At 39.5% G+C, this 27010-nt stretch overlaps 1 protein-coding gene across 4 annotated transcripts in view; it reads right to left on the bottom strand.

Moving 5' to 3' along the window:
- Window positions 1–5410: 5410 nt before the first annotated feature.
- The window catches only part of slc12a7b (solute carrier family 12 member 7b), a 190476-nt gene continuing 168876 nt past the window's right edge, over window positions 5411–27010 (bottom strand). For 2 of the 4 annotated variants that reach the window (XM_052015429.1, XM_052015431.1), the window contains exons 21-26: window positions 26750–26857; window positions 21886–21993; window positions 20180–20355; window positions 16111–16125; window positions 11874–12007; window positions 5412–9716 (exon numbers count right to left, since the gene is read on the bottom strand). In XM_052015429.1, coding sequence (XP_051871389.1) covers window positions 9625–9716; window positions 11874–12007; window positions 16111–16125; window positions 20180–20355; window positions 21886–21993; window positions 26750–26857 — 633 coding nt within the window. In that variant the 3' untranslated portion in view covers window positions 5412–9624. Of the gene's footprint in view, window positions 9717–11873; window positions 12008–16110; window positions 16126–20179; window positions 20356–21885; window positions 21994–26749; window positions 26858–27010 lie in introns of all 4 variants that reach the window. The other 2 variants (XM_052015428.1, XM_052015430.1) reach the window with 2 other exon arrangements.

The raw sequence follows: 27010 nt of genomic DNA, 5'->3' as shown, positions 1-27010 counted from the left end.
AAGTGCTAGGGAAGCTAAATGGACTAAAGACAGATAAGTCTCCTGGACCGGATGAGGTGCATCCCCAGGTTCTGAAGGAGGTGGCTTTAGAGATTGTGGAGGCATTGGTGATAATTTTCCAGGAATCAATAGACTCCGGCAAGGTTCCGGAGGACTGGAGGGTCGCAAATGTAGTTCCACTGTATAAGAAAGGTGGGAGGCAGCATAAAGGAAATTACAGACCTATTAGTCTGACATCAGTGGTGGGAAAGATATTGAAATCTATCCTCAAGGATGAGGTTATGGAATACCTAGAGGTGCAAGGCAAGATAGGTCCAAGCCAGCATGGTTTCGTGAAGGGAAGATCCTGCCTGACCAACCTATTGGAGTTTTTTGAGGAAATCTCAGGTAGGATGGATAAGGGAGAGGCTGTGGATTTTTGTTGTGTATTTAGACTTTCAAAAGGCCTTCGATAAGGTGCCGCACAAGAGGCTGATTAATAAGATGAGAGCTCATGGAATTACAGGTAGGATGGTAGAATGGGTGGAGCATTGGCTGGTTGGCAGGAAGCAAAGGGTGGGAATAAAAGGATCCTGTTCTGGTTGGCTACCGGTTACTAGTGGTGTTCCGCAGGGGTCGGTGTTGGTGCCACTTCTTTTTACTTTGTACATTAATGATTTGGATGATGGAGTAAATGGTTTTGTGGCTAAGTTTGCAGGTGACACCAAGATAGGTGGAGGAGTAGGGAGTATTGAAGAAACAGGAAGGTTGCAGAGAGACTTAAATAGTTTAGGAGAATGGGCAAAGAAATGGCAGATGAGATTCAATGTTGAGAAATGTGCCATTGTAAAAAGAAATAAAAGGGCAGATTATTATCTAGAAGGGGAGAAAATTCAAAGTACAGAAGTACAAAGGGACTTGGGGGTAATCGTGCAGGATACCTTAAAGGTTAGCCACCAGGTCGGATCGGCGGTAAGGAAAGCGAATGCTATGTTGGCATTCATTTTGAGAGGTATAGTTATAAAAGTAGGGAAGTGTTGATGAGGCTTTACGGGGCACTGGTGAGGCCCCATTTGGAATACTGTGTGCAATTTTGGGCCCCATATCTTAGGAAAGATGTACTGATGTTGGAGAGGGTTCAGAAAAGATTTACGAGGATGATTTCTGGAATGAAAGGGCTTACATATGATGAGTGTTTGTCTGCTCTTGGACTGTACTCACTGGAGTACAGAAGAATGAGAGGGGACCTCATAGAAACATTTAGAATGTTGAAAGGACTGGACAGAGTCGATGTGGCTAAGCTGTTTCCTTTGTTGGGTGAGTCCAGGACCAGAGGGCACAATCTTAGAATTAGAGGATACCAGATTAAAACAGAGACGAGGAGAAATTTCTTTTAGCCAGAGGGTAGTGAAATTATGGAATTCTTTGCCACGTACAGCTGTGGAGGCCCGATCATTGGAGGCATTTAAGGGGGAGATAGATAATTATCTAATTAGTCAAGGTATCAAGGGATATGGGGATAAGGTCGGAAATTGCGGCTAGATAGGAATAGTATTAGTTTAGCTCATGGAGCAGACTCAGTGGGCTGAATGGCCTACTTCTGCTCCTTTGTCTTGTGATGTTACTGGTGTCTTCCACTGTGAAGACTGATGCAAAGTACTTAGCTGCTCCACCATTTCCCTATTCCCCATTACTACGTCTCCAGCATCATTGTTGAAGCAGTCCAATGTCCACTCTTGCCTCTCTCCTATCCTTTATGTATCTTAAAAAAAACTTCTGGAATCTCTTGTATTATTGACTAGATTACCCTTGAACATCATCTTTTCCTCCCTTCTAGCTTTTTTTAGTTATCCTCTGTTGCCTTTTAAAGGTTTCCCAATCTTCTGCTTCCCACTAATCTTTGCTATATTGTATGCCTTCTCTTTCGCCTTTATGCTGTCCCTGACTTCCCTGGGTGCCTCGTTCTCCCATTTGTGTGCTTCTACCTTGGGATGAAATTCTGCTGCATCTCCTGCCATTGCTGCTCCACAGTCTTCCCTGCTAGGGTCCCCGTCCAATCAACTCTGGCCAGCTCCTCCCTCGTGCCTCTGTAGTTACCTTTACTCAACAGTAATATCACTACATCAGATTTCAGCTTCTCTCTCTCTCTAAAGCTGCAGGGTGAATTCTATCATATTATGGTCACTGGCTCCTGCACTGTAAATATAGATAAGAAATATTCATTTAAGGGACAGGACCGGGTCACCTCCCAAAATTAGCATTGTTGACTATACTTTTGAGGCTATGCTAAAATTCATATACCTTCGCTCAACCTTAACTGGGATTCTCTCCCTTGACACTAAAATCATTAGCAGGACTAGCAAGGTATAAATCCTCTATGGCAAGTTAAGCAAGAGAGTCTGGAACAGCAAATAGCTAACATCTAACACAATAATACACATTTAAAAAGCCTACATGTTCAATTAAAGTAATTCAGGGACAAATTTAAAACAAAAGAAACATCAGCTGCTTTCACATATGTACTGAGTATCAACTGGCATTACTAGATACCAAATACGGATGTTTTAGAATGTTTTCTGCTCCCCGCACCTATCCCATATTAGGCTAATATTGCTCATGATGGCTGGACCATGCCCATAGAATGGGTCATGGCTGATTATTCAAAGAAATCTTGTATGGGGAATTATTGGCAGGACAGAGTCAAGATTTAAAGATGTTTGCAAAGGAAACGTGAAAACATTCAGCACTGACCACAGTACCTGGGAAGAAATAGCTGATGAAAGAGCAAATGTGGTGGGAGACAACTCTTGAAGAACTGTAGCTTTGAAGAACTTTTTTTTAAACAAGCAGAGGCAAAATGTTCAACGAAGCACTAACTATCCCAAAAAAAAGGACCAGATAAATTTATTTGCGACAATTCTTAAAGATTAGTTTGTCCCACACTGGATACTTTGATCACTAAATTACTTTGCTTGCAAGGCTAATAAAAAGCAAATTTCCATCATCTACTTGGGGACCTATTGAGAGCTTTTGCAGAATTTTGCATCAAAGCAGCAGGCAGTAACATTGGTCATGTGCAAGCTTGGGAACCAGTCTCCCCTTCCCCCAGTCTCCTTATTATGTACTTGAAGCTCTTTAACCTATGACCCATGAAACCTGTTTCAATTCTACCAGGGGTATGTGTGTGTAGGCTATCAAGGTTGAGGATCTTTGAAGTGGAACTCCCATTTCCTTTTGGTTCTTTGAGAAAAGTCAGATTCTTTTTATTTCTTAAGCCATACATAAAGGCTGTAGGAAATGAGGCTTAGTCGAAAGCTGTGGGTAATCATCCTGATTCACTGTGAATGAACTATTGGTCAGTTGTGGCTATCAGCTCCTTTCGCCATGCTGAGGAGTTATGGATGCAAATGAAATTCAGCAAAAAAAAACAAACGAGCAGAAGAGCTCACAGTCAGGTGACAGGATGACCAAGTGATTGGAAAGCTTCAAACTTCAATTTCCCCTCTTCAGTGCCAGCTTCTGTAAGACTGAGTGACAGGTTGAACAAATCTTCTTGGCTTTATCCTGTGGAGGCTTTGTACTTTTCAGAAGCCAGGCATGTATAATAAAATGTATTCATCAGAAGTGACAACAATCCACGCAAAGAATCGATTTAATATGAGCTTATGTGCCTAATATCCTTCTTTGGTCTGCAATGTTTTTCAAATATTTCCAAAATAGGATTTTTTTTAATATTGTAAAAGTCTCTCGTTCTGCAGTCAGATGGAACATAATAGAAGCTGGGTTGGTCATGTGGCCCTCAAGCCTGTTCTGACATTGAATGAGATAACTGATTCCCTGTACCTCACAAACTTCCCTACCCACTCCCTGTAATCTTTCGTAAGGGATATTGAGAGGTTAAAAATTGAGTTAATACGTAGGAATCTGTGTCAGGTATGATTAAGTCAGTTAGCAACAGTCTCTCCCAAGACAGAGTTCAAGCCCCATACAATCTAGCATAATAAGAAAAGGTGCTATACTAGCTGATGTGGCATTTAAAAAAATACCCTCTGCTGTTCCCTGATATTGTGGGATCTATTATTTCCACAAGATTACTTCAACTTAAGTGCTCCCTTTCAGATGAGATCGTATGACAGTGCAGTGCTTCCTTGGTAACGTATTGATATCATAGAACATTACAGCACAGTACAGGCCCTTCAGCCCACAATGTTGTGCCAACATTTTATCCTGCTCTAATATCCATCCAACCCTTCCCTCCCACATAGCCCTCCATTTTTCTATCATTCATATGACTGTCTAAGAGTCTCATAAATGTCCCTAATGTATCTGCTCCACAACCTCTGCTGGCAGTGAGATTGTGGTCTTTGACTATGTGCTCAAGTTGCCAGAGGTAGAAGCCTGAGGATTCTAACCATTGAACAAGACATGAAATAAAAGTAAATGAAAATGCTGGGAGCACTCAACCAGGCAACACCTGCAGAAGCAGAAATGCAGCTAATGTTTTGGGTCAAAGACCCTTTATCAGAATTGGCAAAGAGAAAAACAAGTTAGTTTTAAATTGCAGAGAAGGTGTGGACAGAACAAAGAGAACACTTGTGACAGAGTGTGACTAGGGGTGCTGTTGGGATAAGTAGTAGAGGTCCCCTGCTCGATGGGTTAATGCAGGCAGTTACAAAGTCATAACACAAAGTATAAAATGTGAAATATAGGACAGTGGAATATGACCAGTAGGTCAACCTTCCCCCTCCCCCCCCACCAAACAGATGGACTGTTAGGATCCCTGAATGGTGGGAAAGAAAAAGGTGCAAAGACAAGCATTTCATCATCTATTCTTCCATCAGTCCTCAGTCTTGGTCTGATGATGGGGCTTTCCACTCTGGTGCCTCTGAAATGTCTTTCTACTTTCTGAACCACAGCTGCCCACAACCATTATGGGCAGAGCTTTTGGCCACATCATGTACTTCTCGCACTTTTGTTCTCTCTCCTGGCCACTGGAAGTGTCGATTTCCCTGGGTCCTCACCTTCTACCCCACCAGCCCCAACATTCACAATTTCTACCAGTTCCAACAAGATTCCACCACCAGATACATTTTCTCCTCCCCTTTCCCTTTGCAGCTCTGTCCCCACCAATCACTCCCCCTTCTTACAGCACTTTCCTAATGCAACTACAGAAATGCAAAAACTAATTTGTTTTTCCCTTTCCCAGTGCTGTCTTATGACTTAAGATGTTAGCTTTCTCTTTCTACAGCTGAGTGTTTTCAGCATATTCTATCTTGAAGTGGGATGAAATAAGTGAATTTACTAGATTAGCAAATAGCAATAAGAATGCTTTTTAATACATTTTTGTGTTACTTTACTTTCCTCTTTGTCCAAAGATATTAACATCCTGCTGTTGTGTAGCTGTAGTGCACAGGGTGCTTTTTGGTACTGCACTTGAGTAGCTTTTATTCAAATGAACTCAAAATTTTATTTTAGATATTAAGTTACAGCATGATTAAATATAAAAGACAATGTCTAAGTTGAGACCAAAACAAAAATAGATAGACTCCAGTGAGGCTCTTGTGTGTAGGAAATCCATATTCATCAAATAAATCCCCACTTTCCCAGAACTACAAATCAGATCAAAAATGGGTGTAAATAATAATTTGTAAAACAAAAGAGAGGCTATGGATAACTTACAGTGGTATGAAATGTGATATGGCATTTACATGTGTGAAGGTTATGCTTCAAATTTTGGATGAGGCAGTAACCCTCACATCATCTTTAAACAGCTTTATATTAACATCTACGCAGTAAAAAATAAACTTTTTGAGACAATGCTTCAGACTGAATCTATTTGGCATGTGTGGATTTAGTTTGTAATAATTCATTACCAATGTCAATTCAGACTGAAAATACTAAGGGATACAACATTTGTACACAGTATTCTACTTGTAGGAAACCATACTCCTAGTACAGTAATAAAAATACAACAGTGCAATAGCTTCAACTGGATATATTACACATTGTGTTTTACCATCATTCAAGAATGGTACAAGATTGAAAAGGCCAGCAATTTCATTTTACAAATGTCAAGTTAAGTACATATTTTGTAATTTATATATATATAAAAAATTGGAACAAATGTTGTTTTACTTTCATCTATTCCAGTTTTTCAACAAACCCTGTTCCTTACACACCACCTCCCTCCAAGAACATAGTGGGGCAAAACCTCCTGAAAGAAAATTACTCTTTTTATTGAAGTTTGTTTTTCCAGTGTAAATCCCACCTTTCAAAAAACTTATTCACAAGAAAAAAAATTTTAAAAGTAAAAGATAACCCACATAAATTACCTACCATAACCAGTGTGAAAATAACAAGATTAACTACTTTGTAATAGTCAAATGGTGCAGCTACTGCTTGTGATTTTCAAATTAAAATCATTCTTGGCATGCGAAAAAGAGCAATTCCACTAAATTTGTGCAGACTCATTCCAAGTTTGGTTTTAACCTGGAATTCCACAGCACTGGTCCCAATTGCACAGGACTACAACAAAAGGTATTTGAGATATGCAATCTCACCCCAAGTACTTTCATAACATCATACTTGGATTAGAGCAAATCCCTCTTCTGTTCAATGTTTTTGCTGCTCCTCAGGAAGCCAGATCCCCATATCCCAAATCTATTCAGGCACAGATAACACTCTCCGAATCACAACATGAACGATAGACTCTACGCAACCTATTGCATTAGTATAAGGAAGATCGCTGTACGGAGGCTTGTGAGGGCCAACATCTCCATCTCTCCTACTGAAAGGAGGGTGACAAGAGGTCCTCCACCTCTTAGTGAGGAAAACTACTCATATTGCTTTGGGTTTTAAAAAAAAGGACAATAGATATAATAGCATCAGAGAAAGAAGTTTGTTTCCAAACCAGCAGCAGATCAGAATGAATGTGAGTATTAAATTTAATAAACAGTGCACAGAGTTATATCCACTACAATGAAAATATTCGAAATGAGCAAGACAAATCTGTATCTATTCTACATCTTCAATTGACTAATTCTAACTTGGGTTCATTCCTCATGGTAACTGTTTGAGCAGCGTGTCTACAAGTTAGAAATTGACACTTAAATTATTGGAACTACCACACTGATCTCTTAATAAGGTGGAGCATTGCTGGTGAAATTCTATTTTCCACATCCCACATAATGGGATTTGTTTCACCATAGCTGAAAAAAGCCCACAACCAAGAGTGAGGAGCAATCAGAATGCAAGTTTTACACATTTTGAATAAAAATTCATAGCATGTTTCCATGATTTTTAACTCATGGAACCCATATCCACAAAAGGCAAAATGGCACACAATGCAACCACAGATACATTTCAGTTTCTGACCCATGCAGTTTACCACAAGGATGGTGGTGGTTCTGCAGGTATGGTGGGCAAGTCAGAGACTGACTGCAGTGAGTCTTCAGATGTTTTAGCCAGGCCATCTTTGAAACATCGGGTTTCATATCTAATCCATACGGTGATGGCTTACATGAACAAGTCATTACAATTAACCCTGCAGCTCTGATATTAATTCATTTCAAAAAACAAAAATTGCAATAACAGAAACAATGAAAATATTACAGTTTAGTTTACATAGCAGGTTGCAGAATTCTGTTCAGGGTTGCAGTAGAAGTCCAACCACATTCAGATCTGTAACCAAACACAGGGAAGTGCAAAGTGCTCCAAGATTAGACACCGCCATAATGGAATACGGCGCAGATATGAGGGAGAAAATCTCATCTCCAAAGAGAGACTGAACTAGCGTCAGCTGGGCAGCTGCTTGCACTGGAGTGTGGCAGTACAAGAGGCCAGGGGAAGAGAGAATTAGCTCTGAGATAGTACAAAAGGCGGCAGCAGTGTAATTGGGCCCTGGTGAGAGTAGGTGGGGGTGGGGGGGAAGCCAAGCCTATACAAACTCTGGTAAACCTCACTGAGACAGCCAAGTCTAGATTGGTACAGGTAAGCGGTGGTCTGAGCTGACAGCAACAGCCAGGCTTTGACTGCTGACAATGGAGCAGGTGCATATTGAGAAGCAGACCACATCAGACAAGGAAGACTAGGGTGTGGGAAATTACTGAGGGTGTCTGTATCTGTTTTGCTTCAATCCGCAAAACAGGCTTTGAAAAATCTTTCCTCAGCATCTTAACAAAATGTTTAATGATCTTCAAATGCAATAGGACAGCACTGGGCTTCAGGAGGAACCAATGGTTGGTTTACAGTGAGCAATACAAATTGATCCAATAGGTCCAGAAACCTCTGCAGTAAAACCCACTGCCTCCAGTTGGTAATTTCTGCAAGTGAATATGGTCACTGGGATAGACTGTCCGAATTGGTATGGCCGTGTACAAAAATCACACAAATGACTGTGTGGGCCTAGAATGTAGAAACAGAAGGCAGCACATTTCTTAATGTTTGTTAATGAGAATTCTGTGGGGAATTTTGCAGATTATGTTAATTTAATACTCAGTTGTTCATAAAACTTTAGTTGTAAAATGAAGAAAAGCCCTGGAAGTATGATTGCACACACTAAATGAGAACTGCTTAAGTAAGAGATATCTGCCTGCATCCACTCTAGGGTGGGGACAAACAGTGGGTAAATACTCAATGCATTTCTCCCTATGGTCACAAAGTAATAAATTATAATCTTGATTAAGAAACAGCACTCTAAATGCATTTAGTTAGATACACAAATTCTTTCTTTTAGTGCTGGTTTTTCCATTTGTAGAAAATGTATCTGACAAAATATTAAATAATACATTCCTAAAATTAAAATTCACTTAATCTGCAACACGATGTGCATATTTGTGGAAATAGGGAGAAATTAAGCCTATCCTACTGCAACAAATTAGAGAAACTTTCAAAGAAATGAGAGCGATGTGTCACAAGATCATAGGGAGTGCCCACAAGCAGCATGGTGGACTCGCTAAAGGTTAGATAGACCTCTCATTTCTCCCCATTTTTTTTAATCGAACCACTTCCGAATGAAGGTGACATGTCCAAAGCTACTTGGAATAAAAAGAGCAGGAGGGCCTCCCGGTGGTCAATACTGGCAAGTGCCTGGATAGAGGCTGCCTGCACAGCAAGTCTGCTCGTCCAGCAAAACTAAGGGTGACTTGAGAAAACACAATAAGGATTGCACACTCATTTATATAACAAAATCAAAACACAGGCAGAATGAATAATTTCTCCCCCCCAAAATAGTCCATCTTTTTTGTACCATTCTGTTTTGACCAGTCTATATCTGCAGAAAGCAGAGGTATAACCGTTCTCTACTTGTACCATTTAACATACCAGCACTATTGACAGTGGTACACATTTAGACTACAGAGTTTATAAAGAACTGTTCAGAGAGTGAAATGAAAACATAAAACAAGCTTTGAAGTGCAAGTTTTTTGCTTTCATTAAGGAAAGTGCAGCAACGACTCCAGTCATCTGGAGTCATGGGAAAGAACACCCGTGGAGTCTCTTCACTGTCAGGATGCTCTTGTCTTCTGTCATTACCAAAAATACCAGCAGCAGATGAAATACAAAAGCTCCCTGTCCCCCATGTCACTGATGAAATTTGTTGGCACCAATCGGTAAATATGCTTCAAGCCAAGCTGTTGGGTTGTAGGTCTAGGAGTAAATGGTGATCACTTCACTGCCACCACCTCGCACCATCAGCACTCGGTTCAAGCCCTCAGTCAGCACCTCCAAGAACTCCATATCTGTCAAGCACCGAGTCAAGGATTGTGTGGATTATCCTCAAGAGAGCTAGGTGAAGCACCAGGGTCCACTTTATGGGGTGTTGCAATCAGAAGGAATGTGATAAAAGGGAAGATCAAAAGATTCAGGGTCAAAAGTTCGAGAGATGGTTTAAAAGGCATTAAGAGATGAATAAAGGCTTTTAGGGCTCGGCAGAGTCTTATGGACACTTTGAAGTTCAGAATTCAGACATGCAGTTCTCCCAGCTTTGATAGCACTTTCCAATATAAACCTGGCAGTTTTAGGAAGCTCCACAGAATTCCATTTTACCGGCGCCACCCTTTGCTTATCTTTCACTTGCTTTGATGAATTCAGCTACCACCATTAAACAAACTGTCCTCACTGACCATTCTGACTTTTGCAGAGCGTTTCTCGAGGCAGCAGGCATTTAGAGATAAAAGTCCATGATACTATCCCAGAAACATAAAATTGATCATATTTCACAACGAAGGAAGCAGCTATTCAGTCCTTTGAGTCTATGCTGGTTGTTGGAGCAATCTCATCAATCCCACTTATTTCCCTGTAACCTATTCTTTGACACATGCCCATTAGCACTCACACTAGGGGCGATCTACAATAGCTTCTTTACAGTAACTAAGCTAACAATGTCTTTGGGATGTGGGAGGAATCAGGAGCACCCAGGGGAAAACAATGTGATCACAGGGAGAATGTACAAAGTCCACACAGACAACACCCAGTGTAAGAATCAAAACCCAGGTCGCTGGAGCTACGAGACAGCTGTACTGCCTGCAGTGTCACTGTGCTGCCCTTTAGCCTAAGTGGTATAATCTCAAACAATTGAAATTACTGAAGAAACCACTGGTCAGACTCCAACAAATGTAGACTTTAAACTATATAAATGGAGTTGCCTGCTATAAATGTGCTTTAAATCCTCTGAAGGAGAATCTGGACATGGATACTAACTACAGAGAAACATTAGAGCATGACTGAAGATTGCAGCTGGCCAGGTTTGCAAAAATCACACAATACAGCCTTTAGAAGAGACTCAGGGAGAATTATTTAAAGAAATACACACAGACGGGTGTCTGCACTCCACTTCCCTGAGGGCACGAGTCAGCTCTTTCAAACAGACAGAGGTTCTTGGGTCCAAGCCACTGAATCACAAAGTCCATGCTCACAAAGTTAGAGGAAATGATGAGGCTATTTCTCTTTTTATAAAGTTTTGAAGTTCAGTGGTATATACAAAAAAACTGAACTATTGAGAGTAATTATGATTTTAGAAACAGTCTGCAAGGGTGGTGAAAACATAATTTTGCCTTTCAAGAGAGAATTTGACAGGATTTGGACAAGGAAAGGTAATGTGGAGACTTATAGGAAAAGATCAGTGGAACAGAACTTAATAAACTGCATAACTAGACATCAGCATTCATTAGATAGGCAAAACAGCTACATTTTCTTAGCGTAACTTTTATGTTTCTTCAGTGGTTTCAGAGTCAACATGCTTATATATCAGTTATCTCCAGCTACTGTATGAAAGACAGTGTGACAAAAATAAAATCTCATCAGCAGTATTTTACCACAGTGAAGAATGACAACACTTTCAATACGAAGGGTATAGTGGCTGAGGGGAAGTTGCCTGCAATGTACAAGGCCAGAAAGGGAAGTTCAATTGCAACAGTTAAGTGGGATTAAGCCTTGGTGGTATTCACAGAAGGTTTGGAGAAAATACAGAGCAACGATGTGCAGAGAGAGTAAATGGAAGAGACTGGGGTCCAGCGTCAGTGCGGGTGGTGCCTGGAAGTTTGGCTCAAGGCTATGGAAAAAGTGAAAGAGTCAGTGAGGTAGCAGAATGAACAATTTCCATCTTTATGACAAAGTTCCTCACAATCACTGGAGGTGAGGGGTTTAGTAAGATGTTGGCAATGGAGAAAGGCTGGATGGTACGTTTGATAACAGTGGTAAAAACGTGGCTTTCAAAAAGGAGAATTAAATGTTTAGGACCATACAGTACAGGTGCACTACAGAGCCCTTTGTAATACAGGTCATTCAAATAAAAACATCAATACTAATTATTTAGATTAGAAATAAAACCAACTTTTCCACCCTTCATTTTTCACCATCATAAAGCACAATCTGTGGTCACAGAGATAAAAGGATACAGTTTTCATCCCCTTGTCTGTTTCTAGGGGGACCGGGCATATTCAGTAACACAAGTCTGGCATCCTGGGATTTGTTAACAACAACCTCATTGAGTCTTACTGCAGTATGCATCCGCCTGACATTGGACTGATTCCTAAAAGAAGGGAGGATGATCAATTATTGATGGATGCTCTGTTTGAGTCAGATGATCAAAATATAAGTTATCATTCATATGACAGGCAAGTCAGGAAGATAGAGGTAAAAATCAACTTGGTTATTAATCCTGTTGACATTTACAAAACTGGGAATAAAATATATTTAACATAATACTAAGTTATCCCAAAAAATTTTTGAAACAGCAACAACCCGAGATCCAAAACAGAAAAAACTCTTTCACTTCCTTTATTAAAATTCAATTGAAAAATAGTCTGACTATATATTCTTGTTAAATATGTGATGTAATGGAACCATTACGGGTTGGGGATTTGGGGACTGTCCAATGTCTCTCAGTAGTTCTTATTTTGTTACAAATTCAGATTGATGGCTCCTTGACTGGGCTCAGCTGTGTTAGACACTCCCAATGCAGTCTGCTCATAGGCCTACTTGTTCTTGCATAGAGCAAAGGTGAAGCAAAATTACTTTTTGTGGTGTAGACTGGATTTTTTTTTGTGTAACTTCAAGCTTTGCTAGAAGGTTGCATGATCACTTTGCTGGTGGTACAAACCAATAAGCCGCTTTATTTCACAATAAGGTGAATATATTGGCCTGAACTTTTCTGGCTGTAACAATTGCAGAACCATCATGCTGTGAAGCCGACAACAAATGGAAATTTCCACAGAAGTGTAGCTAATGTAGAAATCCTGATTTTACTTTGAGGAATAATTTTCCCTTAAACAAATTCATGCCTCTTATACTACAGCTCTTTGTGGCAACAATTCCACATTCTCACCACAGAATGAAGAAAGAAGTTTCTCCTGAATTTACCAATGTAGTCAATAAAGTTAATCTTAAATTTAAGACCCTAGTTTTGGTGCCACTGTTATGGAACAACCTTCTCCATCTACCCTAGCAAACCTTTTTGCAGTCTTGAAGATCTCAACCTGTTCAGCTTCCCTGGTGGCTTATTCTTTTAGTTCGACTATCTTTCTTGTAAATCATTCTTGCACCCTCGTCAACATCTACATACATCTTTTTGGCAAGAGGTATGGCAAGAACCACCATTTGGGAACATTGTAAATGTGGTTGAACCAAGTTTCAAAACACATCCAATGTAATCACTTCACTAATCAATTTTATTCATCTACAAGTGAGCCCCAGTTCCGAATTTGGGTTTTGAACGGCTAAATTAACTTATGATGCTTTGTTGGTGATCAGTGCATCAGTACCCTGAAATCATCCTGTTTCTCCTTTCAATTTGTACACATATTTTAACGAGTATTATTATTTTTCCTAAGCTGACTTCAAATTTCCATTAAGCAAGGGGACTAATTTCAATTCGGGCTTGGAGTACAGAAGCACAGTCACTGCTTCAACATGGATTCTGAAGTTTCAAAACTCCTAAAAATAGAAAATCACAATGCATAAACCTTGATAAGTAACAGATGGCAATGAAGGGATGTTATAGAATTTTCAACAGCCTTAATAGAAATCTCATACCTGACGATCTCCCTCACATAAACCACATAAAAGCAGCAGAATAACCTACTTATTTCAGCAACACAACTATGCCATAATGATTGCTGTCCCTAAGAGGACATTAATAGTCAGTCAACTACATGGATAAGAGGAGAACCATACATGGGTCAGAGTCAATAATGGGTAGGGTGGTTCCCTTTCCTGAGGAACATCAGTGGACCGGCAACTGCTTTGATTCTATTTAATTAGTGGGATCTGAACCTGTTAACTCTTGATTGCTGTTATGTTGCGATAAACCACCACTTATGCTGGCTGTGAAATACCTTGGAAAATATCCAAATATAAATGACCTCCTGATCCCAACATTTGTCGTCTCTGGCATGATAGAGCAGCAAGCTTTCCACTCTGTGTTTTAAAAGGCTAAGATGTAAATAGGAAAGCTTTACTGGAAAGATGGATTGTTCTGTGCCAGATTCTCTCCAGTGTAACAGATTTTGAAACTGGTATTTAAAAATTTGCATTTCTCTGATGTTTCAGGAAGCAAAGCAACATTAACACCATGCCCTCAAGGCATATTAAACATCTAAGGTAACATTAAATGTCGAAGCTGCCCACTGTAACATCAAAATGGCATCCTAAGGATGGGAAAAATCTTCCCAAAATTAGTGAAATGCTTATAAGGTCAATAGACAAAATGCATGCAGAAGAAAATTAAAACATTTAGTCCTTTCCAGCATACATAATCCAAAAGCTTCATTGTTTGCTTAAATCAAGGGCCTGCTGTATTAAGACTTTGTGTATGAAAATCTGTTCATTTGCCAATAAGCCATTTTGTAAGGTCTCTCAAGGATTAGTGTTTAGCATTATGCTCCACAACAACTAAATCTGGGCAGAAAGAATCTTAAAAATGTAGTTCAATATGTTGCCTCCCAGCAAATGTAAACACACATCCTTTTTAAAGTAAGAACAGAGAAAACTGGAAACATTCAGTGAGCCAGAAAGAGAGAAATAGAATTAATATTTCAGGTTGACAACCTTTCATCAGAACTAGGAGGAGAAGTTAGAAGTAAAACAGGTTTTAAGTGGTAGAGAAGGGAAGAATGGAGAATCTATGATAGGGTGGAGGTCAAGAAAGAATGGATGGAGTCAGCTGTACGATGGTGAAGGCCTGTTAATTGTAGCTGATTTGGTGTGCAATTAGAAGGAGAATAAAGATATTGTAGACAGATAAAGAGGCAATACTGGAACTATGATGTACAAAGCATTGAATTTGGTTTCTCCAATGCAGAAGTGACCATATCAGGAGCACTGCATGCAATATATATTGAAAATAAAAGTGAATTACTGCTTCACCTAGAAGGAGTGCTTGGGAACCTGGATGATGGGAAGGGAAAAAATAAAATGGCAGGTATTGCACCTCCTACGATTGTACAGGCAAGTACCAATAGAAGCGGAATGGTTATTGGTGGAGATAGAAGAGGTATAGGGGAATCAGAGGGAACAACCCCTGGGGAATTCTAAAACAGGAAGGGGGGGGGGGACGGAGAAGAATGTCTGAGAATAGCATTATGTTGAAGATAGCAGAAATTATAGAAGATGATCCACTGAATGTAGAAGCCGTTGGGGTGGAAGGCGAGGATGAGAAAATGCTATTTTTGGATTTATTTATATAGTCTGTAAATTTATAAAATTATAATCTATAAATTTATATAGAGGGGAAGGCGTGGTGAGAGCAGTGTGAGAAATGTAACAGATATGATTAAATACCCAGTCAACTATGATGGAGGGCAAGTCATGATCAAGAGAAAAAAAAGACAAGTTGTATTGGTGTGGAAAACGTCATCATAAGAACAATTACCATGGAGCCACAGAAACTAGGAGAATGGAATACTTCCAGGGAGTAAGGAGTGAGGAGGTACAGTCAAGATAGTTCTAGGAGTTTGTGTGGATGGAGATAGAGAAGTCAAGAAAAAGAAGGGAAGAGCCAGATATGGACCCTGTGAAAAGTGAAACTTCAAGGAGAGGACCTAAACCACAGGGAAATGACAGTCAAGGAAGATCGAACAAGATTGGAGATCAACAGAGGCTAGCATTGCAGGAGTGGAAACAAGGGTACGCTAAGACATGGAGAAAAACATGGATGAAGCATTGTTGGGATGATCTAATGCAGGTCGCTGACCATGTTGTTTATGAGTGAACAGGATTTGTTTAGAATACAGGCTCAAGTTAATCGAGGATGGTAGATAGGAAAGCAGAGTGAATGTGGAATGAATGCCATGCTCACTATCCAAATAGAAAATTAAGGATCCAGAAAATTACAAAAGATATTTTAAAATTTATAGCAGTGTACAGGTCTGCACTTGACATTAAAATCATATTTGAATATGCAAATTATTCATGAATCAATAATGAAAAATGCAAACTAATCATTGCAACTGTTCAAACTGAATTAGTGCTAACAAAAGGAGCCCTCAGCCTTGATAATAAATTGAATATAGAGCAAGTCTCTTCGAGAATGCAGTTACTGAAGCATTTGGAGAATATTATGTGCTGATAAGGACTATTCACAAATGGAAGCACACACAAGGGATACAGATTAAATGAAGATCAAATGAAACTTACAGATTTCCCCATTCTCTGAAACAAAGAAAAATGACAAAGTTACTGCAAAGTTAAACATTAAAATCACTTGTTCCTAATTTCAAAGAGCTAAGGGTGAAGTTAATGAGAGAATTTTTGAAGTTTATGTACTTTTGTATATATATAAAAAAAACAACAGGATGTCATATTCCAGAAGACAGACTCCCATACTGTTTTCTAACATACTAACTTTTCACTTAGTTGGTTGCAGATTCCCTTGTAGCCAAGAAACATCAAACTGGAATTGTTCTACTATGTTGAATCGTGCTCAACCCTTCATACTGCCTAGGCTCGCCCCCTGCACTTTTCCCGTCACCTAGAAGCCCGACTGTCATGTAAAGTGGATCAGACCAGGAGTGGCAGCTAGAACTCACACAACAGACTCTGATGCCTCGTCTCTCACCACCTGGATCACTCTGGTCATGATTTGACAGATCAGAAACATTTAAAATTGATTCAAACAGATTTAAATAATGTTAAAAGTAACTGCTGAAAAGTTAAAAAAATTAGAAATATACTTAAAACACCTTAAAATATTAGAAATTAATTAAAAATGAAAGTAAAACACTTATCACACTTACCTTCTCAGCAACCCGCAAGGTTGCAATTCAGCAGAATCATGAAATTGCTAAAAAAAAAAGGGGGGGGAGGCAGCCATTTGACCCATCAAGCCTATCCTCTTTCCTTGTAGAGCTCTCATCTTGCCTATTCCCTGTTGCCCTATAAATTACTCCCCCTTCAATGCCTATCCAATTCCCATTTGAAATCACTGATTGATTTACCACCCCTACATGCCATGAATTCTAGATCAGAACTACTCTCTGTAAAGTATTATTTCCTCACATCCCCTTGATAACTTTTGTTCCAAACCTTAAATGGTGTCCCTTAAGTTCTCAAATCATCATAGTTAACCATGCATCACATTCCCCTCTTTGCTCCAAAGGGAACAACCCCACCTTCTATACTCCAACCTCATACCCTCAAACAAATGGGATTGCGCTACATACACCAGACCACCCAAGGCAAAACTGAGTGGCTCAGTGCAAAGTGCAAGCCCTTTATTCAGGAGATATGCATTTTGCCCATTAACAAAATGCTCAAGTTCAGTAATGGAGTGGGAGTTGAGATATCTGGCAATTGATCTCCAACTTGTCTCTGACTTGCTATCATAGCACCACATAAAATTTATAACAGGCCATTTAACCCATCATATCTATACCATTTCAGAAAAAAAAGCTATCCCACCTAAATCCCATCTTCTACCTTGGTCAGGTCTCTTCAAGTATACATCCAAGTACAGTCTAAACGTTGTGAGAGTTTCTGCCTCTATCACCTTTGCAGGCAGTGAGGTCCAAAGCAATTTCACCCTCTGGATGAAAATGTTTTTCTTATCTCCCCTCTAATCCTTCTACCAATAACTTCAAATCTATGTTCTGTGGTTTTGACACATTAGCCAAGGGAACTAGGTCCTTCTTATCATCTCTATCCAGGCCAAAATAACCTTATGCACCTTCCTTGTCTCTCTTCAGCATCACCTGTTCCAAAGAAAACAACCCTAGCTTATCCAATCTTTCCTCACAGCTACAATTTTCCAGTCCTGGAACATCATTGTAAATCTCTGTGCCATGGCGCAGAATCAGAGATGAACTGACCCACACATACACCTCTTTATCGTTGGTTTATTGTGTTATTGGAATATTGTGAGCAATTATGGGCCCTGGAGTCCAGAGGAAGTTCACAAGAATGATCCTAGGAATGAAAGGCTTAAATGTACAAGGAGCATTTGATGGCTCTGGGCCTGTACTCAATGGAGTTCAGAAGGATGAGGGGGGATCTCATTGAAACCTACTGAATATTGAAAGGCCTGGATAGAGTGGATATGGAGAGAATGTTTCCGTTAGTAGGAGAGTCTAGGATCCGAGGGCACAGGGCACAGCCTCAGAATAAAAGGATGTTCCTTTAGAACTGAGATGAGAAGGAATTTCTTCAACCAGAGGATGGTGAATCTATGGAATTCGTTGCTACAGAAGGCTGTGAAGGCCAAGTCATTGGGTGTATTCAACGAAGAGATTAATAGGTTCTTGATTGGTAAAGGGGGTTAAGGATTACAGCCATGATTGAATAGCAGAGGTCGATGGGCTGAATAGCCTAATTTCTGCTCCTATATCTTATGGCCTAACTGCAGGAAGAGGCAAGTACATGTTCAGCCCACTGTCTTCCATAGTAGACAGATTTTAACTCGATAAGTGATTTTCCTGCAGAAGTCACATTGAGTTAAAATCTGTCTGATTTTAGCAATTGGGTAACTGCTAGCATTCCACTCCACTCCTGGGTGAAAAAGGGCAGTCAGCTGGTAAAGATCGGGATCATCCATTGGGTTAGTTTGGTGAGAATGTCAGGAAAGGAATAGTGGGATTAGGGGAGGGGAGGGGAGGGGAGGGAAGGGATAGAGGGAAAATTCAATGCCGGGGGATGCCAAGACTTTCCATGCGCAGTTTTAATGGAAAACTCCTGCTCCACATAGACCCAGTCAGGCAAATGTTGTACTCATTTACCTTCAGGCAAGCTGGTGACTGGATTGCTCATTAAAAATGCAGAGTTTTATTCATTATACAGCTTCCACCAGCAGATTAGTCTCATTAACAATCAAGAGCTATGTTAAATATATATGTCATTATGTACCCTCTTCTGTTAAATGTTATAACGGTAATTGTTTACCACTGATCATCTTGTACCCTCACTGTTGATAGATCTCATCACATTATGACAAGGCTTTATAAAAAGCTTCTCTTGCACAAAGGGACCCAGTTAAGACTTCCTGTACCCATTCTTTCATCCAGTCCTAGGCATTAATATCCAACTCAATTTCATTAATCAATTAGTCCAAGTACAAAATACACAATGGTTTCCCCCACCAATCTCCCACAGTTAACTTAAGTAATTAAATACAAGTTATTGCATGCCATCAAATATTCTGTGATTAATAGCATTAATCTGAATGTTTAGAAATACCTTTTGTAGGATTTGCTAAAAAAAATATTTTTGGGATTAGTTTTGTCCAGACCTCTAATGGAGTTGAATACCTACTTGGCATTGTGAAGCACTTCACAGGTCATTACCAAGTTGGTCATAAATACAGCAGTATTTTAAGTGATGAAGCATTACATTTAAAGTATTAGGCTTCCTGCTGTGAACTACCAAGTGAAATAGGTTAACTAGGAATTGTACAAACTAGGGATTGGACCGGGGCTTTCAGGTCTATGCAGCTCAATGAAAATACTTCAAACTTCACGGGACCATTTTCAGAAACAGCTCAACATTAGGGTGAGAATTATCAAGTTATATTGGGTTAATATCCAAATATTCAAGGCTTGTAATTATATGAAGAATTATTGAGCAAAAATGGGTGGAAATAATTTTGTACAGTCATGTGGAGTCATTTTAATTGAAACGTCACTTAAAGCTAAACCCAATTCACAACTTCACTTTCTTATTTTGCCCATCCCTGGGTGAAATATCTAACAAGTCTACATGGGACTATTGGGTAATACCACTGAAGACCGAGAACTAGCTGGTTGTTAAGCAGACCTAGCCCTATAGTTTTCAGTAAGCATACTCCACTTTGGATATTGGCCAATTTCATAGCAATAATAAATCCACATGTTTTCTCACTATACAGTTCTCCTACTCTTGAGTAATTTTAAGTCTTAAACAATGGCTAAATGGTCATGTCCAATTCCTGACTGGTATATCAGACACAAGGTACGTCCATTACCAAACCACCACTGGTGTCTCTTGTTTTTGACAATTACCCAAGTGACCAGAGTCAGTTTGGCTATGCAACAGCCATTAGGGTTAACAAAAGAGTTTGAGCTATTGGTGCCTTTTGACTCCAGAAACCGATCTTTATAATCGAAGCCTTCTCAGAACAGCACAGACAACTCAAAATACTTCTCAGATCACCAAACAGATCATTCTTAACAGTAAAGCAAGTGACTAATGAGGTTAAATGCAGCATGGTAATTTAAAAACAAAACTGAAAACAACTTACGGTTTCATGTTAAAAATATCCCTCACACCTTCTGGTGATACGGACTCTTTACTTTTGTTCTTTTCAGCTATGATTTTCTCTTTAGTCCAGGTCATGTGCACTCTTTCAGGAGGAACTGTAAGCCTGTCAGTCCCAGAGGAGTGAGCAGCTGCATTCTTGTCATGTATCAGCTGGGCCTAAGAGATGCCAAATGAAGCAAGGGTCAATGAATTGGCATAGCCTGAGTTGGAGAGTTACAAAAATGAGCCAAAATGGTCAGCTGTTTCTTGGATAATGGGCAATTTCACCCCTTCCCTAGTTACCCCAAAGACATCAAGAACTAACCAAGTAGCATGGAATTGATGTCGCACATAGACCCAGACCAGATTGTGCAGCATGTTCTCTTCTTTGAAGGTTTTTGTTTGAATGAGTCAGTTTCTCCTTTATCCAACAAGTTTGTGGTCATGCATATCTGGTGCTTGCCCACAAACCATCACAGATATTTAATTCAGTATCAAAGGCTGCACAATGGGACTTAATCACTGGGCTACCAATGTGGCACCATTTTTCTACAGGCATTAAAGATACAGACTTAGCCACTTTAGTGTACACTTATCTTCTGGGTTCAGACTGTTGGATCATTCTATTCAATCAACAAGGTTGTATTTGAAAAAAAGAGACTTAAAAGAATGGGAAAATTGTAATGAAAACAAAAAAAAATGCTGCAAATACTAGGCAGATCAGGAGAATCAGATAAAAGAGTTGGTGTTTCAGGTTGATGACCTTTTCTCAGTACTGAGAGTGGTTAAAAGATAAGCTGTCATATCCAAGGACAGATAGTAGTGCCTGCTGAATGAAGGCAAATATCATCCTTTTCTCATTCAATCTTGTCTGCCCTTTCACAGACCATGCCTCCATTTCTCTCCTCCTTTTCTCTTTCTCAATACATCTCTCTACCTATTTCCAATTGTTCCGAGTTCTGCTGAAGCGTTAATTCTGGTTCCCCTCCACAGATGCTGCCTGACCTGCTGAGTATTTCCAGCATTTTCTGTTTCCACATGTCAAATTCCCACCCACTGCAGTATTTTGTCTTTGTGCAAACAGGAAAACAGCTTCTCTGCAAGTGGGGCTCGCTGCTATCAGGGGAATGAAACAGAGTAGGTTCAGAAAAGGTTCAGCAGAGGCCTACTGCTCATTTGCGCAGTTTGCTGAACATGAAGATCCATTGCTGATCACAGCTCATTCAATTTATCGTGTCAATACCCAAATGAGGTAATCAATTAATCACATTCTACTGCACTTTTCACAAAACTCTACCAAGTTTTCATTCCAGGAATTCATGTAAATACATTTTGAAAGTCATCATTAAATCATTTCCCACCATTGTATCAAGCAGTGATTTCCAAATCATCCAGAATATTCTTTCTTCTGTTTAATACTATGGGCTACTGAACAAATTTCTGAAGGATCAACCAAATACCATACATGAATTCCCAGAGTATGTCTTGGCCTTAACTCTGTCTTTGAGCATTATGTGATACAACACTATATCAATGTTTTTGGTTTTTCTTATTACCACCCATAATTGGAAGGGGGGAGGGGGCTGAGAGCGAGGGCTGGTGGGGGGAGGGGGGGAGAGAGGGGGACGGGGAGGTGGGGGGAAGAAAGAAAGAAAAAGAGGAGAGGGGAGAAGGATGAAATAGGTAGTCACAGGAGATGTTGACTACCTCTTCTTTAGGAACATCATCAAGATCCATGGGCTGGAATTCCAAAGACGGACGAGCGGAATTCTTCCTTATTGTAGCACCGCGCGACTCGTCAGTAATGCTCTGAATCTGGGATGCGAGTCATTAGTAGAAGCAAACACTTACAGTTAGTCAGCAGTATTAATAACAATTAGCAAAATTCATTTCTCTCATTGATGAGGGACTGCCAATTTACTCTAGATTCTGTGGGATGTAGTTGCATAGATTATTGCTTTCCACCTTCCTTCATCTCCCAGAGTGTTATTGGCCTCATCTGTACCATCATGACAAGGACATTTCATACTTAATAATTCTTGGTAGCCATTTCAAGAAGCCTAGGAGCAGCTTGTGCATTTGCCCTTGAATGGTGCATGAGCAGTCAATGCCAGGAAAAGAAAGCAACTTTAAAATATACTGTGGCTTGTGTAATTGTCTTTAGAACAACTGCAAAACTGTGTGTGTGTGTGTGTGTGTGTGTGTGTGTGTGTGTGTGTGTGTGTGTGTGTGTGTGTGCGCGCGCGCGCGCGGGCACGTGTGATTGGTGGGAAAAGGAATAAACAGTTGTAAATATTACTTCAGTTCTGATTTGCTTTGCAGCGGGTTCAACAGTCTCAGCAAAATTAATATTAGGTTTTAACACCACAAGGAACAAAGTGGGAAGAATTTAAAACAGAACCTTTTGGTGTTAAGTTCATACTATAGAAAAATCAGAAGATTGTCAAATTTAGGATTGTTTAGTGTTAATAGTAACACAAAATGTACTCATTTATCCCTTGCATTATGTGGTGATCAAGTTGATAATACATACACATTAAACAATATAGTATAATAGTGTTCCATTTTATATAGAATTCGATTGGGAAATTCATTAACCATTATTTCACATCCTGATATTCAGCTATCAAAATGCAACAAACCACACATCACATATATGACAATCTTATTATAATGTGAAAAATGCTTTTAACAATATTTATTCCTAAATCACTTTTGCACCACAAAGTGTGATATCTACACAGGCAGGCCATGAGCTGATCCTAATCCAGTGTCCATGTTATTTGACAGTATGCTCACCATTTTTCGGAAGTCTGCAGGAACTGCAGATGATCAGAATTAGGTCATGGTGCCCATGGGCAGATTCTGTCTCAGCAGAATCAGTATTGATAGAGGAGGGTGCAGAGTGGATAGGCAGAAAATCCAGAGCAGACAGAACAGATCGAGGATAGGAATGGGTGACTTCTTCGGATACAATAAATCAACAATCAGCAGCATATTGTAGATGAACTAGATCATAAATCATACTCAGAAGTGAAAATTAAATGGATTTTACATAGGGCAAGTGATTTGCTTTTTCAGATTGCCATCTAAAAAAGACCTGTATTTATATAGTGCCTTTCACAACCCAGAAGCTCTATGCAGCCAATGAAGTACTTATGGAGTGTAGTCACTGTTGTATCAATGAAATTTAAACTTGGACTCCAAAATTACCATAATTTTGAATTCATATAGATTTCCCTTTGCCACATGGCCAACTGGGAACCTGATAAGCAAGCAAAAAATTAATCATGGGCACTACTCTTGACTATGTGATCTCCATTCTGAGATTTGCAAAGATTACACATGTGAATTTAAACATCTCTGTATTTGTAGAATGATAAGGCAAAAAGCAGGCATGTGATTGTTTTTATTTATTATTTTTATGGCTGCTTTACTTCCTTGATTGCCAAACAGCAGTTGATGTCTATTAATTCCAACCACATGTATAAAATGCATTCCATACAACCAGAAGATTTGCGACTTTTGGCTGCGCAATCATTTAACAGCTTGTTAGATTATGAAAAGCTTTAATACAAATAGATATACAATTAGAGAATATACAAGAAAGTGAGGATGGAAATGACTGAGGGAGTTAGTGATGTTCAGGGTGTGATTTACAGGGATCCTGCATTTGCAGCAGCTACTGGAGAGATGTAGCAAAGTCTTCTACCAATGATGGTGGTGAAAAGTCGAGGTCAGACTTCTTTAGTAAAACAGTAGTGCACAAATGTGCAAGGAATAAATCCACTTCACAGTCAATACAGAATTGATCAGTACCCTTAAATTTAGATTGGTCAGATTAAAAGTCCAATTCACATTAGCTTTGGATGCTGTAACCATTTCCAAATTGTGATCATAGGTATATTTCTGCCCAAGCATGTTTTTAGTTTTTGATGCACATCAGATTTTACAAAAAAATTACATTTCTTAAAAATACAGGTTAGTAAGTTTCTCCAGATAACCAGATTGGTAAAATCACCAATTATACAACTGATGGAGTAAATTCTTTCAGAAGCCTTAATGGTGCTTTGTCCTATGCTTCTTCAGAGGAAATGAAAACACTCATTTATTTGGATACCTAATCATTCATACTTGCAAGGCCATAAAACAAAAACAATTGACCATTATCTCAAGTCAATCACATCTAAGACTGCAGGCTGGGTCAGAAATCATAATTATTCAATTTTAGAATGAGTCAGAGTTAAGTGGTTCTTGAATACTGAGTAAGCATGTGCCTATGCATAATATATATCCACATTCCCTATTGAAGACTACTTGGTCACTTCTTCCAACAATCACAGGGTTTCATCCTTAATAATCTAGTTGTTCCTCAGCTCAACATCCAGCCAAATAATCTGCTACTTGTTCTTGTCCTCCAATCAACTGGGAGTTCAATATTACATAGACAATGCATTATTGTACAGCAATTATGGAGCATTTTCTTAAGCTGGCCTGAAACACCACAAACCATAATTGTTCTTAAGAAAAGGCTAAGGTCATTCGGAGTTTAATTGTTATCTATTCACAGAAACCTAGCAATTTGTTAATTGCTCACCTCTCCTGGCTCCAGGATGGAAACTTCACCATGGCAACAAACTAGAAATTACTTTCTTCATTTTAAAAATGAACAGATGGTAATATTTATCATCTGTAGACATAATAGGTTGGCGGAATAACAGCATTGTCCATTTGAAGGCAATTATAGCATATTTACATTGGCTAAAAGCATAGTAAAACATGGAGAAAGTGCTTCTGGTAGTGATGGATAATTTGCATCTTCCCATTAGCTCCATGTATCCTTGTAGTACTGATTCAACAGTTAAATCTCAAGATAAAAGGAAAAGACTCCAGAAAGTGCCATTCTTCAGAAGCTGATGTGCAAATTCAGTCCAAACTTGGGGACACAAGGGACTACAGGTTCTGGAATCTGGAGCAACAAACAAACAAACAAACCTCCTGGAGGAAAGGTTGTTTTTGGATAATCCTTCCTCCAGCAGACTGTTTCCAGTCCGACCTTTTCAATTTAACAAAGATGTGCAGTAGCTCTTAAGCTGTAAATCATGGTATTCTGACTTGTTAGTTTTGGTTCAATTGGTGGCACCAATTTTCTTATGACAACAAATACTAAACTAAATTCACTTGACCACTTAGCTCCCAACAATGACTAACCATATTTATCAATTACAGTATGCTTCAACCAGTAAATGCAATCAGCAGAGTTGAGCAAAAAACAAACAGCTGGAGGAACTCATGGGGTGAGACAGCATCTATGGAGGCAGAGGGATAGCCGACATTTTGGGTCTCAACCTTGCATCAATGTCCTGATGCTAGATGCAAGGTCAGGTTCTGAAACATCAACTATCCCTCTGCCTCCCCAGATGCTGCCTGAGCCAGAGTTCCAGCTGTTTGTTTTATGCTTCAGATTCCAGCATCTGTAGTCTCTTGTCTCCTGCTACCTGTACCTCCTAGAAGAACAAGTGCAGGGATGTGTGGGAAACATCAGTACCTGCAAGTTATCCTTCAAGTCGCATACAATCTTGCCTTAGGAAATATATTGCTTTTCTATTGCCATTGCTGAAACTCCTAGCCAAGAACACTGTCGGCGTACCCCTGCTAAGAGCACTACAGCAGTTCAAGGGGAGATTGAGTTAGGTATGGTAGCGGAGGTCACATTCCTGGACTCTGCTACCATATCTAACCCAATCAGAGTTCAGCAACCAATGTTCTAGACCCTTGATGCAGACACTGAAATTTGAACTTGAATTTAAGTTAATGAATATCTGGATTTAAAACCAGTCTCTCAGTAATGATAACTAGGAAACTACTCAGTTATCAAAAAAACCCAGTGTCCACTGGGGAAGGAAATCCCTCATTCTTATCTGGTCTAGCCTCTATGTGACTCCAGACCCACCTATGAAGTTGACTCTTAACCGTCTCCTTAATGGAGTGGCAATTAGGGATGGGAAATAAATTCTGGCCTTGTCAGCAATGTCCATATTGAAACAAACTAAATGTTAAAAAGTTCTTATCTTTTTATTCTTATCTTCTTGCCATAGTAAAGTTTGTAGTACCATAGAAAAGTTCTCATCTTTCTACTGTAGAAGAAAATTACATTTCTTTGCAATATGGAGATTCAGAAACAATGCAAAGTCAAAATGTTCCAGATGTTCATTGGGTTACAGTGCTTTGAGGCAAGATTTTCTTGTTAGTAGAAACAAAGTGAAATACACTTTCAAACTACCACAGCAGAATTTTAACAAATAACTCTGAATTCTCCTGCATACAGTGAACCTGGAAACAAATTCTATTTAATTCAGACATTATCTTAGCAATGAAGAACAAAAACTAGGCTAAAAACGCACTGCTGGAGGAGTTTAGTGGGTCAGACAGTATCTAAAGAGGCAGAGGGATGGTTGAATTTTCAAGTTGAGACCCAGCATCAGGACTGGTAACATAATACCTTTTCCATATGACATAACATATACTTCTTTGGCAAAAATGTACAGGGCCACTGATAAAATAAACTTACCTCTCGTTCCCTCTCATTCCTAGAGAGCTGCATTTGTTTCAGCATCTCGGATCTCTGCTCCATCACCAGGGTCCGCTCATAGGTGAAGGCTGAAATATCATTGTCGAGCTGGAAATTTAAAAAAAATCAGCTCAAAGTTCCCATTAAGTAACAGCTCAGGACTTTCAAGGTGCTGAGCACACAAAATTCTGACTGGTGTATTCCTTTGTATTAATGGGATCCAACAAAAATTTTTGACAGGAAAGATGGAGAGAAAGGAGT

This window comes from Pristis pectinata, chromosome 5 (genome assembly GCF_009764475.1).
Source record: "Pristis pectinata isolate sPriPec2 chromosome 5, sPriPec2.1.pri, whole genome shotgun sequence".
In the NCBI taxonomy this organism is placed as follows: domain Eukaryota; kingdom Metazoa; phylum Chordata; class Chondrichthyes; order Rhinopristiformes; family Pristidae; genus Pristis; species Pristis pectinata.
The sequence above is the reverse complement of the archived record's forward strand: the minus strand, read 5'-3'. Positions and strand labels throughout refer to the sequence as shown.